General features: G+C 48.7%; 1 protein-coding gene across 1 annotated transcript in view; it reads left to right on the top strand.

Moving 5' to 3' along the window:
* The first annotated feature begins 8,345 nt into the window (after positions 1-8,345).
* The window catches only part of CCDC63 (coiled-coil domain containing 63), a 36,868-nt gene continuing 27,923 nt past the window's right edge, over positions 8,346-17,290 (top strand). The window contains exons 1-5 of the mRNA XM_040443889.1: positions 8,346-8,463; positions 9,431-9,537; positions 12,452-12,544; positions 12,939-13,108; positions 15,981-16,170. Of these exons, the coding sequence (XP_040299823.1) occupies positions 12,536-12,544; positions 12,939-13,108; positions 15,981-16,170 (369 nt within the window). The 5' untranslated portion in view covers positions 8,346-8,463; positions 9,431-9,537; positions 12,452-12,535. The remainder of the gene's footprint in view (positions 8,464-9,430; positions 9,538-12,451; positions 12,545-12,938; positions 13,109-15,980; positions 16,171-17,290) is intronic.

Here is a 17,290-nt window from a genome sequence, read left to right as displayed (position 1 = left end):
TCCTCACCGCGTGACCTTCGGCAAGTCACTTCCCCTCCCCTGTGTCCGGTTTCCTCATCTGTAAAATTGGACGATAATAGTACCCACCTCACAGAAACATTGTGAGTGAATGAATGTTTGCAAATGCCTAGAACAGGGCCTGGCATGTAGTAGAAAACACTATATAAATGTAAATACATAAATTCAAAAGGATTTAGGAACTGTGTCAGGAACCGGGGTCAATGACTAAATGGTAGAACAAAATATGCTTCTAGTGCTCTTATCAGTGAGGAAATTCCAAGAGTGTTAGGAGTTCCGTGCCAGAAACTGGGGGCTGGGGCCAATACAGTTGACCACTGGACAACATTGGGGTCAGGGGCACTGACTCCCCTGCCCCCACTCAAAAATCCCCATGTAACTTTTGACTTCCCCAAAACTTAACTGCGAATAGCCAATTGTTGACCAGAAGCCTTACCGATAATATCAAGAGTTGATTAATACACTTTTGTATGGTATATATATTATATACTGTATTCTTATAATGAAGTAGGCTAGAGAAAAGAAAATGTTAAGCAAATCATAAGGAATAGAAAATACACTTATGGCACTGAACTGTTATCAAAAAAAAAAAAAATCCACGTATATGTGCACCCACCCGCGCAGTTCAAACTCGTGTTGTTCAAGGGTCCGCTGTATGTATACTTTCTATTATTTCACAGAGGGGCCATGTGGAGAAGCACCAGGGTCAGGCAGGAGGTAGAGGGAGTGAGGGGAAAACGTGGGCAAGAGACTTTATTGTGATTTTTGCAGGAAGGAACGGGCAAGCGGAGAAAGTTTAAGACGGACTCATTTGAATAGTACAGCAGGCTCCCAGGTGCAGATTGTGTCCCCTTTTGATAGTACCTGGCACTGGGGTGATTAGGGCAGGGGGAGAGTAGCTGGGAGCTGAGAGCTTGACGAAGTAGGCAGCCAGAACTTGTTGGTTTGCATGTGGAAGGCGCGCTCCCAGCTGGGTTGTTGGCTCTCCGGGAAGGAGCTGACCTTGCCAGAGGCAGTCCTGGACAGTATCAGCAAGGCCCCAAGTCTTTGGAGCATCGGAATAGATATGCTCACCGCAGCGCCTTATAAGCATCAGCGCTCGGTATCTGTAACCAATCTGCGGTATCAGTTGGAGTGACTTTGGCAGCTTGTACCAGAAGAACTGATTAATAGAGGCTTAAGAAAGAAGATGCTTAATTCAATCTGACACTACAAGAGGTCTCGAGGTGGAAACTTCCAGCTTTAGCTTGTCAACTCACTAGTCTCCTCTGGGACCAGCCCGTTCCTCTCCTTTGCCTTTTTTTTTTTTTTTTCCTGCCCAGCATGTTGGTGATGTCTCTCCCTATGGTCCCAAGCAGGAAAGAGGTTTCAGTTACTGTTGCTATGTAACCATGCCAGAATTTAGTCGTGTAAAACAATGCGATTATTTCTTATACTCTGCGGGTTGACAAGAGTACAGCTGGGGGGTGTTTCTGTCCCACACGGTGTTGGCTGGGGCCATTTGCTGAACTGCATTCAGCTGGCAGCTGGGGTAAGCTGGAAGGTTCAAGAAGGCTTCGTTCATGTGACTTCGGCTTTGGTGCTCCTCTGGGTGGTCTCATCCGGTGGCCAGCTTGCGCCTCCTCACAGCCTGGTGGTCTCAGTACTCACACGTCTCTCCCAGTGGCTGGCTTCCCTTCTGCTGTATTCCATTGGTCAAAGCAAGGCACAAGGCCAGCTCCAGTTCAAGGGGAGTTTTAAAAGTGGGGCACCTGCCATCCTCAATAAAAGGAAGAAAAGGAAAGGAAGAAGGAAGGAGAGAGTGGATTTGGTAAGACAAATGGTAGCATCTGCCACACTGAAGCTTCCACGTCCCCTGAAGAGGCCAGACAGAGCCGATCTTTCCTTAGAGCAGCTGAGTGGCACTGGTGAGGGAGCATAAGGCAAGCTGAGGGCAAAGTACAAGCTAGGGCCCCCCCCCCCCAACTCTACTCAAGGGTGGGACATATGTGATATTCCTCAGGCTCTCTTGGCTGCCTAAGAACAAAGGAAAGGAAAGAAAACAAATGGTTAAATTGACAGGAGTCTCCTTCAGTGTACGGACAACTTCGTAAACTGCAAGAAAAAGGCAATCTTATCCATAGCCTGATCTCCAGAAACCTATAGACTCCGTTTCCCGGAGCCCTAATATCACCCCTCATCAGGATGGAAGGGGGTTTAAGTGCTTGCCATCGTGATGTCAGAAACAAAGGCAAATGAAAAATTAAATGCCCTGACTGCCTACAGTCCAGTGACGAGTCCTTGAAACAGGCAGAGTGACCTTCCTCTAGGAGCCCAGCTGACTCCATGATGACACTTGGCTAGGGGCAAAAGGAAATCTTGGCTTAACATTACCCTGACCCCCCAGGATCCTGTGAGTCTCCTTAAACACATAAAAATCCCTTTGCAAACCTCCTTTATCTTTAACCCCCAAGGGTGTGTTGGCAATTATACCCCAAGCGTGTGACCCCTGATACGCATCAGAAGGGTCTCACGTCAGGGGTTTTGCTAAACAGCACTAAATGGCGTTTTGCTAACAACAGCTAGCCCCTCAAGGTCCTGGAAACCGTGCTTCCAAATTCCTTAGAGACTTGGGCTGTCCCTAACCCCCTCCCAACCTGAAGGTATATAATCAGTCACCCTTCACAACCCCGGTGCGGCTCTTCCTGCCCACGGGTCCTGTCCCCGTGCTTTAAGAAAATCACCTTTTTGCACCAAAGACGTCTTCAGGAATTCTTTCTTGGCCATCGACTCTGAACCCCACCATCACCCCCAAGCCCCATCAGCACAGCGGATGTTCATACTTCTCGGAGCACCGGGCTAACATAGAGCAGCCACAGTCTTCTCTTTCCCTCTCTCTCTCCCTCGCTCGCTGTGCTCTGCCTGTTCACAGCCTCGCCTGTGGGGGCGGGATGCTAACATGTGGGGAGGGGGGAGGGTCCAGTTATTTCAAAAAGATGGAAGCGTTTGGCACTGCTCCTGGTGCCAAATTGAAATTAATGCTGGCTTCACTCCCAGGCTGGTTCCGTCCTCTCCAGAGGGCAGCACCAAATCCAAGAAGGTCACTTGCTTGTCGCAGGGGAAGGTGGGGGATGGGGGCTGTGACTGTCAGGGCCCCAGAAGAAAACTGAATCCGACTCAAGTGGGTCAAAAGACTTTAAAGAAGGGGTTTTCTCAGAGTGTGGACTGGGTTAGGGGGTCAGAGAAGGGAGGTTGATGCACAGAGAGATGAGCAGCAGAGGGAAGCCGTTACTACCTTTAATAAAGGCTAAGAAGTAAGATGCTTAATTCAGTCTGACATAACATGGAGTCTTGAGGTGGAAACTCCTAGCTTTAGTTTGTCAACTCTGCAGTTGACAGGAAGACGGGAAGGAATCAGAGGGACTGAAGTGCACGGAGGGCTGGGGCTGGGGAGGTAGCCCTCTAGACAGAAGCTGGAGCTGGAGGTACGCGGTGGCTTACTGCCAGAGACACCATGCTCAGTCCAAGAAGGACTTTGAAGGAAATGCCCCCCCTCTCCCTCCCCCTGCCTTCTGATCTCCTGCTGGTCCCTCCCATTGGCTACACGCCCAGCTGGAAACCAGTAGGCGAGGGAGCCCAGGGGTGATGTGGACACCAGGTTGGCAGAGAAGGGTAGAGAACGAACTGGTGTAGGGTGGGCAAAGTGATACAGGGGTGTTGTGTTATGCATATGCCCAAGACATGTGGTTATTTTTCTAATTATTTTTCAATATTCTAGAATGTCCCATTAATAGATATGCCACAATTAAAAAAATGAAATAAAATAAAATAAAATAAAAACCCTCTTGGGGTGCCTGGGTGGCTCAGTTGTTTAAGCGTCCGACTTCAGCTCAGGTCGTGACCTCACAGTTCACGGGTTCAAGCCCTGCATCGGGCTCGGTGCTGACAGCTCCGAGCCTGGAACCTGCTTCGGGTTCTGCGCCTCCCTCTCTTTCTGCCCCTCCCCTGCTCATGCTGTGTCTGTCTCTCGCTCTCAAAAATAAATAATAAACATTAAAAAAAAATAAAAACCCTCTTGTTCATCTTTGTAGAAAACTTTTTTATTGAAGTACAGTATGCGTATATAACATATATACATCAGAAGTGCGCCGTCTGACTTTTCACAAGTGAGCTTATCCACGTAACCAGAGCAAGACACAGAACATTCCCAGCACTCTGGAAGCCCCCTGACTCCCCACCAGCTATGTCTGCTCCAGCTCCCTTCCACCAGATACCCTGTATTCTGACCTCTCATTGCACTGGGCCTTCTCCCCAGTTTTGTACTTTACATAAAGGACACCCTTCAGTATGAGCTCCTAGGGGTCTGGCTTCTTTCACTCCACATGGCTATTTTGTTGCTCTTTGCTTACTTCCACTTGCCCCTGTAGAGTTGTTACAAGGGGCATCTTTGTGTCTATGGATTTTCTTTCTTCTTTCTTTCTTTCTTTTTTTTTTTTTTTCTTTTTTTTTTTTTTTTTTTTTTTTTTTTTTTGCCTTTGGACTTATTTTTTTTAGGAAGAATCCCAGACTTAGGTTTCCTGGGTTGAAGGGTGTAAACACTTTTAGAGATCTTGATGTGTGAGGCCACATTACTTTCTGAAGGATGTGGAACCCTCATCATTCCTTATGTTAGAAGTCTGCCATTGAGATTATAATTGCTGATTTGGGCTTTTGTGGAAGGAAAGCCAAGAGGGAATCAGTTTTGGATCCTGCCGAGGAGGAATCTGAAACCGGCGATGTGAACGAGGGACACTCAAACTATACGTACTTTTTCCAAAATTATTTGTTATTTCATTAAACAAAAAACTATTGGGGCGCCTGGGTAGGTCAGTTGGATGAGCGGCTGACTTTGGCTCAGGTCACGATCTCACGGTTGGTGAGTTCAAGCCCCTTACTGGGCTTGCTGCTGTCAGCTTAGGACCCACTTCGGATCCTCTGTCCCCTTTCTCTCTGTTCCTTCCCTGCTTCGGGAATGCTCTTTCTCTTTCAAGAATAAATAAACATTAAAAAAAAAAAAACTATTATGGCAAAAGTCAGAATCTCATCAGACTGTCTGACCCTTCTCTTGTGGATTGCTACTATTTTTATTTTGAATCCATACACAGAGCGAAATATTTCACAATCTTTTTTAGGCTTTAAAGTTCTCAATTTGGCCCTAGCAGTTTCAAGAATTTAAGGCTCAGAGAGGTCAACTGACTTTTCTAAGGGCACACAGCAAATCAGTGGCAGAGCCAGGAGTAAAACCTGAGTATCTTACCAACTTGTCCAGTGTTCTCTCCACTATAACGCTGTGCCCTCCCTGCCTGTGCCCCCTTTTCTGAGAGTTACTTTCACAGTTCCTACAAAGGGGCTATTGTATCCCCTGATCATGGTCCCCTGATACCATATGATTGGGCCGACAGTGAATATCAAATTTAGACCGGGCCAATTGGATTCTCTTTCCTAAGAAATTGAGATTAGAACATTGATTTTTTTTTTTTTTTAAACTGGGCTCCAAAGTGAGAAAACTCAAAAGAAGCAAGCTGGGAAGGAAGGGAAAGAAAAAAAAAAGTCTTTAAAAATAAGGGATCAGGGGGGCCTGGCTGGCTCAGTTAGTAGAGCACGGAACTCTTGATCTCAGGGTTGTGAGTTCAAGTGTCACGTTGAGGGTAGAGTTCACTTTAAAAAATAAAAATAAAAACAAAAACAAAAACAAAAACAAGAGGTTAGGTTGAGAGACCAGGTAGTTTGAGAGACAGAGCTGGAGAGAAGAGCTGACTTGGTCCCCGATAACTTTCCAAGTTCTTAGTTCTTATTCCTCACAGGGCTGTGCCTCCAGTTCACCCATGATAACCCTAGTAGTCATATAAGTTTAGCCTGCTTTTGGCTGCAATAAGAAAATTTATTAATTCTTATAATTGGAAGTGCAGCGTGGGTTTCAGGCATGGTATGATCAAAGTTCCAGGTATATTGCTCTGCAACTCTTTCTTGGCTCTTCCCTCCATCACGTGTTGGCTTTGTTCTCTCATTGGCTTCTCTCATGGTTACAAGAGGGCTGCTATCAACAACAGGGGCCACATGCTTCCTTGTTCCCATCCATGGAGCTAGAGAAAGCATTTCCCCTCCAACCTTGGACTATAAATACTTCCTTTCTGTCTGTTTAAGCCACTGTAAGTTATGTATCTATTCTCTAAAGAGTTGCAGTCTCCAGGAGAATGCTATGCACTGATTGGCTTGCACTTATGTTCCTGATCCAATCATTCGTGCGGAGGATGGAAAGGTTGTGATTGGCTAAAGGATAATCAAAATCTACCCTGGAGATGCCAGTGAAAATCAGCTTCTGGTCACCTGGGCTGCATGGGAGAGGGCTGGTTACTTGAACAAATCAGAATCAGCTAGGAAGGAAGAAGGGAGAACAGATGCTGGAGAAGGAAAAAAAGAGAAAAATCATTTTGAATCATTTCAAGTGGATTTCTGATCCTTGCAGCCAAAGAATCATTTGGACAACCAGCTTCCCGGTCTGTAGCCAAATGCCTTTGCCCAGCCCCTCTGCAGCTTGATTCTAATTTCCTCCTCCATTCTGTAGACTCCGTTATCGCCAACATTTCTCACCACTGGCTCCTTGCTTTGGCAAGCTGGCATCTCAGTCTGCTCCAAGCCCTGCTGATGGAGCTGAAGATCTCTTTAGCAGAATCAATTCTGGCGTGTTCTAATTTAAAAAGCCTTGCACTTCTCTGCATGGGGGCTGCTGAGATCTGTGCCCATAAAGGCAGGGAGAGTAAATTCTTCTGAGGGAGAGCCTATTTTTAACAAGTCCTGAACCTAATTGAACTTAATCATTTTTCAGTCGTTGACACTTGAAATGTGTGAGTCACTAGGCTATGCATGGAGCAGAGGGCTACGGCGGCCCTTTAAATATCAGAGACATGCTGAATACCAGCTTCCAGAATTGCTGCTAGGGTCTGGGGCTGTGGTTTTGGTCAGGGTTATGGTAAGACATGGGGCCCTAGAAACAGACAGCCCTGGATTCGAATCCTGGCTTCCCCACCTACTGCAACAGTCACTGTGTTTCTTCAAGCCTCAGTTTCCTCATCTGTAAAATGAGGAGGCTAACACTTGTACCAAAACACTTCACGTGAATAATCAAGGCCTGACATGAGGCTGCTCAAAATCCTTATTCTACTTGATATGAGTATTCATACGTCTCCTTGCAGAAATGTTAATGTGTTTGCTCATGACATGTTGCCCAAACCCCATACATAATATGCCATACCCTAACTTTCCTCATGGTTACAACATGGCTGCCAGTGAACAGGGACCACGTGCTCCCTCCTGCACCATACTGCCTTTCTGAAACCAAAAATGTAGTTAAGTTCTAAAACACATTCTGCCCCCAGGGTTTAGGGATAAGAAAAATGGAGCTCTTAGTATGGCTGAGCTACAGGGGCGCCTGGGTGGCGCAGTCGGTTAAGGGTCCGACTTCAGCCAGGTCACGATCTCGCGGTCCGTGAGTTCGAGCCCCGCGTCAGGCTCTGGGCTGATGGCTCGGAGCCTGGAGCCTGTTTCCGATTCTGTGTCTCCCTCTCTCTCTGCCCCTCCCCCGTTCATGCTCTGTCTCTCTCTGTCCCAAAAATAAAAATAAAAACGTTGAAAAAAAAAAAAAAGTATGGCTGAGCTACAATAATTCAAAAGGGAATCAAAATTACCCTGGAGAACCCGTGCTTGCAATCATTTGCTTTGAGCAACCTGGAGCCCCAGGACAAGTGGCCGGCTTGTGTTAAGGGCCATTTGTATGAAAAATGTTTAAGCTGCCAAACTCCATTCGGCCAGTGAAAAATGCTCACCCCAGATGACCTGGGTCAAACTGAGGGTTTCCTGTGTCAAGCTCATAGAGGGTGGATGTGGGTGAGCCCGAAGAAAAATGATGGGCAAATTTCCCCCCCGCACTGGTGACGTTCTTTTCTTCCTCTTAAATCCTGGCTTTCTTGTTTTGCAGAGCAGGAGGGAGTGGATCCCTCTTAGTGCGTGTGGAGACTGTACCCCGCGAGGCTGCTGTTAAGTGTGCGGGAGAGGGAGACGAGCAGGAACCGGAGATGCCAGCCACGAGGGCGAGGGCGGAGGGCCTTAGGCCGGTGTGAGCGCCGGTTACTCAGTATGGTGGGGGTGCGGCTAGTCTGGGAAGGGGTCGCTGAGAGGGGTGTCACGTCCCCAACCCCCACCTTCCCTCCATTCCCTTTGGTCCTCTCCCGAGGGCCCTCGTGCTTTCCCAGCGCCTTCCAGGGGAGAACGCCCGTCTGTGTGGGTCACAAAGGCGCGGGTTCTAGGGGTCCGAGAACTCCCAGACGCGGGTCTGGGGGGTGGGTGCAGCGGGGCCGCACACATCTCGGTGCCTTTGGACCCCGCAGCGGCTCCAGCGGCGGGACACGCAGCTGGGGCCATCGGCCCCTGGTAAGTTTCGCGGCTCTGGCCATGCTTGCTGCTCCACAGCTCCTCCTGCTGGGCAAAGGCAAAGATGTGGTGGCTGCCCCCGCCCTTTCCTACCACCTGCCCTAATCTGGAAAATGTCAATTAAATATAAATAAATTACAATGTGTAAAATAACGTCAAGAAAATCCAACAAACTTCCATTTCCCCCTATAAAGATCTCAATTAAAAAAATTTTGTGTGTGTGTTTCTGCACCCCTGCTTGGCAAGCATATGTTTAACTTACTACGGAGTTAGGCAGCCTTCACTCAGTTTTCACAGACTGGGGCCCAGCTTCTGTCTCAGACCCGGCGTTTTATAACCCATGTAGTCACGGTCTGGCTTTTCCTTTAATAGCAGGTTGTTAAAATTCAGCAGCAAAGGAGGATCCCGCCTCCCTTACCCCAGCGAATTACATATTAGTTGGTAAAGATGATCTCGGCCCAGGGGGGAGGGGGGGGGACTTCATTCATTCAAACACTATTTGCTAAGAGCTTCTCATGTGCCCGAGACTATAGATATTGTAGTGGATGAAATGAGGCCCAGAGAACCAGACAGCATGTGCCTGGTGATCCCTGACCTGGGCCTCTGGACTTCTCAGCATTTTGCATTGCATACTACTGTCCTCAGAAGGGGGCAAGCTGCAGATTCCTCTCAGGAACTGCCAACTCGAACCCCTGCTAGCTCCAGGCAGTTTCAGGGACTGTGGGAATTGGAGGGAGGAGTTAGGCACTAGGGAGAAGTGGAGTCTGCAGTCAGGAGAGTAAGGACATTACCCACATTCACATTTTAAAACACTGATTGCTAACCAGGACCGAAGGTAGGTTGAGTCTGCCTGAGGGCTTCAAGTTTGAGACCCTTGAATAAGAGGGTGGTGGGTCAGGGGCCAGCATGCCTGGTGGTGGGGCTTCTCAAGGCCCAGCTGTGAGAATGGGGGTAAATCTCTCCGCAGGGAACGGATAGTCCCAGACCAGTGGGCACAGAGAGTAAGAGGCCTGTGTTGGTGTCTGGAAGCTGGAAAGAGACCAGGGGAGACCGACTCTGTGTGTCAGCAAACAGGTAGGAAGCTGATGGTACCTCCAGCTCCTGGGGGAAAACACAACACAACCAAATACCCTCAAGGGCAGGATAACCCGATACTTGACAATCCTGATTCACAAGCAAGGGACATTCATCAAATGCCTGTTACGTGCTAGGCACCGCACTAAGAGCTTTATACACATTAGTTTATGCTAAGAGGTGGGTGTGGGCATCCCCATTCTACAGATGAGGAGACTGAGGCTCAGAGAGGTGGAATCACACTGTCAGTGAATGTCAGGTTTACTTGAGTCATGCTTTTAGAAAGGTACATCGCAGATCCTCGTAGATCCAAAAGAACCCTTGAACATAGAAGAGCTCCTGGATAATATGAAATTAGAGCTACATAAAACTCCAGAGTAGAAAGAGGTCCCAAAGTGAGTATCCTTTGGCTAAACGTCATCAGTCAGGTAAATCCTGCTACAGCCTTTACCCCAACTTGAGCTCTCTTACACACTGGTCTTATTCCATCCTTCTTTTAAGGAACATCCTGGCTTTTCCAGACTTCCTTGCCAGTCACTTCCCACTGGATGCTGCGCCCTGGACTGGATGACACAGCATTCTCTGAATACTCCTTTTATCCACTTGCCTCTCGGCCTTTGCTCAGGCAGTTCTCTCTACCCAGAATTCCTTCCTCACTTTTCTTCTCTGCTTGGTGAGCTCCTATTCATCCTTCAAAACCCAAATTAAACCTCACCTCCTTTGTGGAGTCTTTTGCACTGTTTTACCCTGGACAGAATTCATAGCGCCTTGAAGGCTGACTTGCCACTGGATTCCCTAAATGTGTAGCACACGGTAGGGGCTTAGTCCGTGTGCTAAATGGATCTAAGCACTTCAGGCATGAGAACACATTTTGGTTACAAGTGATTGAAAACTCCTCTCAGATTGTTTTAGGAGAATATGTTAGTTCATGTAATTGGACCTGACCCAGAGGTATCTTCAGGCTTGCCTAATTCCTGGGGTTTGGATGACGTCTCCAAGTTTCAATCTCCTCTCAATTTTGTCCTCTCCACGTTAGCTTTATTCTCAGGCTCCCTGCAGGGGCAAGAAGGCCGCCAGCCCCTCCTACCTCATTTACACAGGTTCCAAAGCAGCAGGAAACCAAGTTGCTCTCTTCCTGAATGTTCAATCTTAAACCCCACTATTCACTCTGCTGGGACCAGCCAAGGTCGGTCCCATCCCTGAAATGATCACTCAGGCCAGGAAGGGTGGGATTATGCAGATTGACCAGGGATCCGGCACTCTGATTGGCCCTTCCAGAGTCATATGGCCCAATCTGATGGGGTGGGGTGGGGTCAGCCCCAGGGAGCAAAAATCGACCAGGAGCGAAGGAATGGGCAGCTTCCCCAAGCAAACCAGGGTATTGTTACCAGGAGACAGAGGAATGCCACACACTCCTCAAGCCCTCGTAAACAGTTATTACACTGGACCTTCACGTATGAAACAATCCATAGCATATCATATCATACCAGCCCGTTTACTGAGCACTTATTATGTGCCAGGCTCACTGCTAGGTGCCTTACCGCTTACCAACCTGTGAGATGCCTTCTAGAACTTCTCCTGTTTTCCAGATGAGGAAAATGATGCCCAGAGCACTGAAGTGACTTGCCCAAGGTTAATAAGTGGATGAGGAGGAATTTTTGTTGAGATTTGATGATTGGGACAACCTATCACTGGACTTGAAACCACTGGACTGGAGGACCCCTCAATGAGTGGCAAAGCCAGAAGTTTCTGCTTTAGGAATCCAGCCCTTGAAGTCTGGGAGTTGGGGTGCAGAAGACCTCACAGTCCTCCAGGGCTTGTGGGGTTAACATTGTCGTCCCCTCCTCTGAATACATGGGCCAGATGAGGTTGAAGTTATGACTTGATAAAAATGCCTCTTGTACTACTGGCTGCTGCTTTTTAAAATTTTTTTAAATAATTTTTAAAAAATGGTTATTTATTTATTTTGAGAGAGAGAGAGAGAGAGAGAGAGAGAGAGAGAGAGAGAGAGAGAACCAGTGGGGGAGGAGCAGAGAGAGAGGGAGAGAATCCCAAGCAGGCTCTGCACTGTCAGCACAGAGCCTGATGTGGGGCTAAATCTCATGAACCATGAGATCAAGACCTGAGCCAAAATCAAGAGTCAAATCAAGGCGTGCCTGGGTGCCTCAGTCGTAAGTGGCTGACTTCAACTCAGGTCATGATCCCACGGTTTGTGGGTTCAAGCCCCACACTGGGCTCTGTGCTGACAGCTCAGAGCCTGGAGCCCTGCTTCAGATTCTGTGTCTCCCTCTCTCTCTGCCCCTCCCCCGCTCACCCTCTGTGCCTCTCTCAAAAATCAACAAACATTAAAAAAAACAGAGTCAAATCTAGAGTTAGATGCTTAACTAAGCCACCTAGGCACACCCCAATGGCTCCTGCTTTAAAAGGCAGGTGTGTGTGTGCGTGTGTGTGTGCGTGTGCGTGTGCGTGTGCGTGTGTGTGTGTGTGTGTGTTCTATCCTTAACTGAAGCTGAAGTTGGGCTAATTGCATTTTAACCCCATCAGAGGACACATTGCCCTGATGCCACTTGCCCCCTCTTCTTTGGGAACACAGGGAGCAGGAGGGTAACCGGCTCGCCAGGACCGTCTGCCTGGCTCCTAATAATAAATTGTGAGAGGAACAGGTTTCAGGCAAACACTGCGTATTAAAAAAAAAAAAAGAAGAAGAAGAAGAAGAAGAAGAAGAAGAAGAAGAAGAAGAAGAAGAAGAAGGCTCTTCTCACACCCGGGCAGCATCTGCCGTGTCCTCCACACGTGCCAAGTGGTGGGAGGAGGAAGGGACTGCAGCGGGTGGGGAAGGGAGGAGGTGCCCGCCGGGTCCTTAATCGCCAGCAGGGAGGCTCACACATTCTCTTCCTCTTGCCACTGTGGACAGGGCTCTGCAGAGACAGAGAAAGGAGCGCTCGCTGGCTTTGACCTCCCTGGTATCTGAGCATAGGGAGCGCACAACTCCTTCAAGATGCCGACGGTAGGTATTAGCTCCTGCGTATGGAGCGCTTGCTGTGGGTCAGGCACTGTGCTCGCCACCATACATATATCAGCTCATCTAATCCTAACCACAAATCTATATGCACCCATTTCATAGATGAGAGACTGGAGGCTCAGAGACGTTAAGTGATTCACCCAAGGTCACACAGCAAGGCCGCCTCTTCAGTATGCAATAATGAGGCCCAGCCTCCTCTCTACCCTGGCAACCCAGAGTGGGTTTTCCCTGTAACAGATAAGCAGTTGACATCACCCAAGGGCAGTCTCCCACCTCTAGCCCTGCCCCCAGACACCCTCTGCCCTCTGCCCTTGGGCGGAAACGTAGGCTTCTCTGGTCACCCAACCCGTTGGTCAATGCCTCTCCCCATCTCACCCAGTCAAAGAAGCACAGGAGAAAACGCTCCGAAGTTCTCAAGGAACCTTCAGAGAAGGTCAGAGGACAGCTGGCTGAGGCTGAGCTTCGGAAGCTGAAGCAGCAATTCAGGAAGATGGTGGAAAGCCGCAAGTCCTTCAACTTCTGCTCCCAGCAGAAGATCTCGAACCAGCAGTAAGTGATGGTCAGAGCTTTGTACTGAGTGAACTTGGAGAAAGTTTTGGATTTGGTTTCATGGGATTTACTTTCTCATGTGGCCTCTGGGCGGGAAGCCGATTCTGAGCCCAATCTGGGTACTTAGGTGGGACAGCTTCAGTAGGAGGGAGAATTTATTCTCAGAATTAGGGTGTCACAGGGACTCCAAGGGGGGCAGGACAGCCATGCCTCAGGGAAGGACCCGAATGAAAAACAATTTCTGGTTCCTGTTTCTTTCTGCACGTGGGTTTCGTTCTTCCCTATCTGGATCTCAGCACTGGCCGGTGGGAGATGGCTGCCCCAACTCCTGAGCTACCAAGGACCACACAGACTGTAGTGAATCCCAAAGTCCCAGGAAAGAGGGAATCTGATTGGCTTGGTTTGGGTCAGGTGTCTACTTCTGGTCCAGTCAGCTGTGCCCGGGGGAGGGACAGGACCATAGGGCACAAAACGGCTATTGTCACTCCCCTGGTTCTGGCAATGGGGGTGGGGGAGTTTCCCGAGGAGAGGAAATCATCAGGCTGTGTCTATCCCAAAATATATTTCCTGCTGTGCATCCTTATGGAGTCTGCAAGATCAAATATTTGAAATTGGATTGTCCTAGAAATTATGATGTTGATAGCTTCTTTAGACAATAGAAAGGTGTTCCCTGGGGTTGAATAAGCAAATATCCTTAGATTCCCTTCAAGGGAATGTAATTCCTTGGCTACATCCTTAACATTTATACAGGCAGAAACTGCCCATTATTAGAAAGAAAATCTTACTGTTAGATGTCGTGTGAAGTTCAGAGGGTAGGGGAAAAGGAGCTCTTTCCATTTTCTGTGGATTCAACTCACGCAGAGCTACCGCTAGTCCGTTTGGGATCTTCCTGTGAATTAGAAAAAGACGCCCTTTCTCAGGACACTTTACTGCCATCTCTTGGAAACACTGTCATCCCATAGGGATTTTGTTAGAACAAGATGAAGCACCTCCCAGGAAAGGGTATTAAGTCAAGAAATCAATGATTGTTTTTCAAGCAGATGGTTCTCTCTTGGGCTGTGCAGTCCACAACCTGCACATCTGTGCTTGGCAGCCCTGATTCACAGCTTACCGCTGGTGGGCATCAGGAAATGCCTCCTTCCTGGTGGGTCTCTGACAGTTTTTCTGGAATCTTACCCTTCACACTACCACCTTCATCCCACTTTTCACTGTGACGGACCTAAAGGGGAAGGAGTGGAAAAGTGGAGATCTTAGATTCTTCAAGTGAAACACCTATAAATAGGGGCCAGAACTGAGATGAGCTGAGTGAGGTGCCCAGGGTGCAATATTTAAGGAAGTGCTTTTTCCAGTGCTTCTCCTACACCTATACCACCTTAAGAGTGAAAGCCTCCTTAAATTTAGGGGTGCCTCACTCCGGTCCCAGTCCTGCTGATAAGACAGACAAACCTTCCTTTTACTTTTGCTGAGCCCTCTGAATTCCTAACTCTGGTGGACTCTGTTCGTTTTTCTCTCCACCTTAACAAAGACCCCCTGCCAAGAGGGGCTTAAGATGGGGGGAAAGGTCCCAGCTACCAGGTTTAGAAGACAAGCTGCTCTAGAATTAGGGGTGCATTCCCACAGGTGGCTATTTACATTTATAATTGGTGGAATACCATTTAAAGTTCAGTTCTTCCTTTGCACTGGCCACATTGCAAGTGCTCCACAGCCTACATGGCTGGTGGATTCTATGGGACAGTGCAGATAGAGAACAGTTCCATCATTACAGAAATTCGATTGGACGTGTTGCTTTAAAACGGGTCAGCGAGCCATGACCCCTGGGCCAAGTCTGGCCGCCTGCCTGTTTTTGTAAATAAGGTTTTATTGGAGCATGGCCACGCCTATTTGCTTATGCATCTCCCATGGTTACTTTGTTGAATCATTGCAATAGAGACCATCTGGGCCTACGGATCCTAAAATATTTACTTTTTGGCCCTTTAAAGAAAAATGTTTGCAGACCCCCCCCTCCCCACCCTAGAACATTTTGCTGTTCTAGAACAATGCTTCCAAAACTTTAATGTGCATGAGTCACTTGAGGATCTTGTTACCGAGCAGATTCTGATTCAATAGGTCCTGAGCTAGGGCCTGAGCTTCTGCATTTCTCCAAGCTTCCAAAGGCTATGCAGGCAGCGGGTCTGCAGACCGCACTGTGCAGCAGGTGTCGGTGCCTAGACTTTGCCAGAAACAGCCTCTGTGCCGTTTCCAGTCATTGGGTTGTTGAGTAGTCGCGCGAGCCTTTTCTTTTCAAAATCCCTGTTTGCCCACACACCTACCCCTCTCTTCTCCAGAGGGGAAAGCGAGAGAGAGAGAGAGAGAGAGGGGGGGGGGGGGGGAGAGAGAGAGAGGAGACTCATGTCAGTCATTTAATAAATCATTAGCACCCCGCATAGAGACAGTGGGGGAGGTTGGAGGTTACGGAGCATCTCTGTGTTGAGGCGAAATTGAAAATGCCTGGCTGATGGGCTTGCCTCTCGTGACCAGAGATCATTGGCTGCAAAGTCTGGAAAGAAAGTCAGCAAGATCAGACAGATGCCCATGAGCTGCTGGCAAAAGAGAACCTGGTCCTAGAACTCAGGTGTTGACAGGCACAGCTGCAAGTTGTTCCCTAGCAAGCAAAGGCCCGCTAGAGAGGGGCGGAGCCATGGAAGGTGCGGTGAACTGGGCGGCGGGTGGTCAGAGTTCTAGCCCTGGACCCCAGACCCTGACAAGCCCCTGCCACTTGCAGGGGTGGGAAGTACCTCTCCGAGGCTCCTTCAACGCTAAGGAGCCTGGGGCACCCGGGCGAGGTAAACTCGGGGCGGGGTTCAGAGTCAATCACGTGCTGCTTTCCCAACAGCAAGGAAATCAAGACCCTGCAGAGGGAGCAGGAGGAGATCACTCTGCTTCTGGGTCTCATCAAGTCCTCGAAGAACTTGGAACTGAATGAGAGAAACTACACGGAGCTGTGTTTCCTGCTGCAGACCAAGGAGGACTACGAGGCCCTGATTAAATCACAGAAGGTGCTGTTGGCAGATCTGGATGAGAAGGTGTGGTCTTTCTCGTAGGGGGTTAACCAGAGCGAGGAGCAAGGGCGGGAGTGGGGGCGCGGGAATACCCACCATGCCTTAGGCCAGATCTGAACCCTCCCCCCATATTCTAAAGGTGACTGTGATCACTCCACCACCTTGGGACCCCTACTCTCCCAGTGCTACCAGGCCATTCCTCCGCTGTGCTCCCCAGCGCCTCCCCACTACCCTTAGAGTCAATTCTCAACCCCGCGCTGTGTTGGTCAGGAGAGGTTAGGTTATACCGCAATAACACCCTTCCGCCACAACTCAGTGTTTTGAGCAATAAAGGTTTCTTCTTCGTTCCTGCTGTGTCTATCATGGATTGGCTAGGGGCTCTTATATCTTCTCATCCTGGGACCAGGTTGCCAGGTGTTGTGGCAGAGAAAAAAGGTTCTGGAAAGTCTCACACTGGCAATTGAAAGCTGCAGCCTGGAAGCAGTACATTGCTTCTGCTTATGACCCATAGGCTCAAAATAGTCAAATCCATATATACCCCAAATGCCCATCCCCGAATAGTCAACTCTACCCATCCACAAAAGGGTCGAAGAAGTGTATGTATCCAGAAGGCAAAGAGCTAGAGACATTTGTTGGACAATGTTAATGGTCATATCTCTTCCTATGGCTTGAGAGGCCCTGTGATCTAGGCCCTGCCTACCCCTCTGTTCTCATCCCACGTCACTCCTTCCTTCAGTCATCTCACCCAGCTGCAGAAGACTTCCCCCTTCCAAATATGTGAAAACTGGTCTGACCTCAGGGCCTTTGCACGTGTTCGCCTGATCCCCGCTGTCTGTCTTTTATGTCTCAGCTCAAATGTGACTTTTAAAGGGAGGCCTTTTCTATGTCCTCTCTCCTATTTAAAGCATATCCCCCTTGCATTAACTAGGTTCCTGGCCAAAAACAAATAGTATGCTCAGTAAGGTACTTTGAGAAGAGTTTTATGAGGCACTGTTTACAAGGGTGTGAGCACAGAGTAGGGACATTGAAGCACTGTAGGGTTAGCCACAGTGGGCAGGGGGCACACCCCAGAACTTGAACACAGGGAGCATGCCAGGGGGAACAAATACCCCAACCTCTCTCTTCTTACCCATGGACCCCCAGT

This window comes from Herpailurus yagouaroundi, unplaced genomic scaffold, assembly GCF_014898765.1.
Source record: "Herpailurus yagouaroundi ecotype Mexico unplaced genomic scaffold, PumYag 191, whole genome shotgun sequence".
Taxonomy (NCBI): Eukaryota; Metazoa; Chordata; class Mammalia; order Carnivora; family Felidae; genus Herpailurus; species Herpailurus yagouaroundi.
The sequence above is the reverse complement of the archived record's forward strand: the minus strand, read 5'-3'. Positions and strand labels throughout refer to the sequence as shown.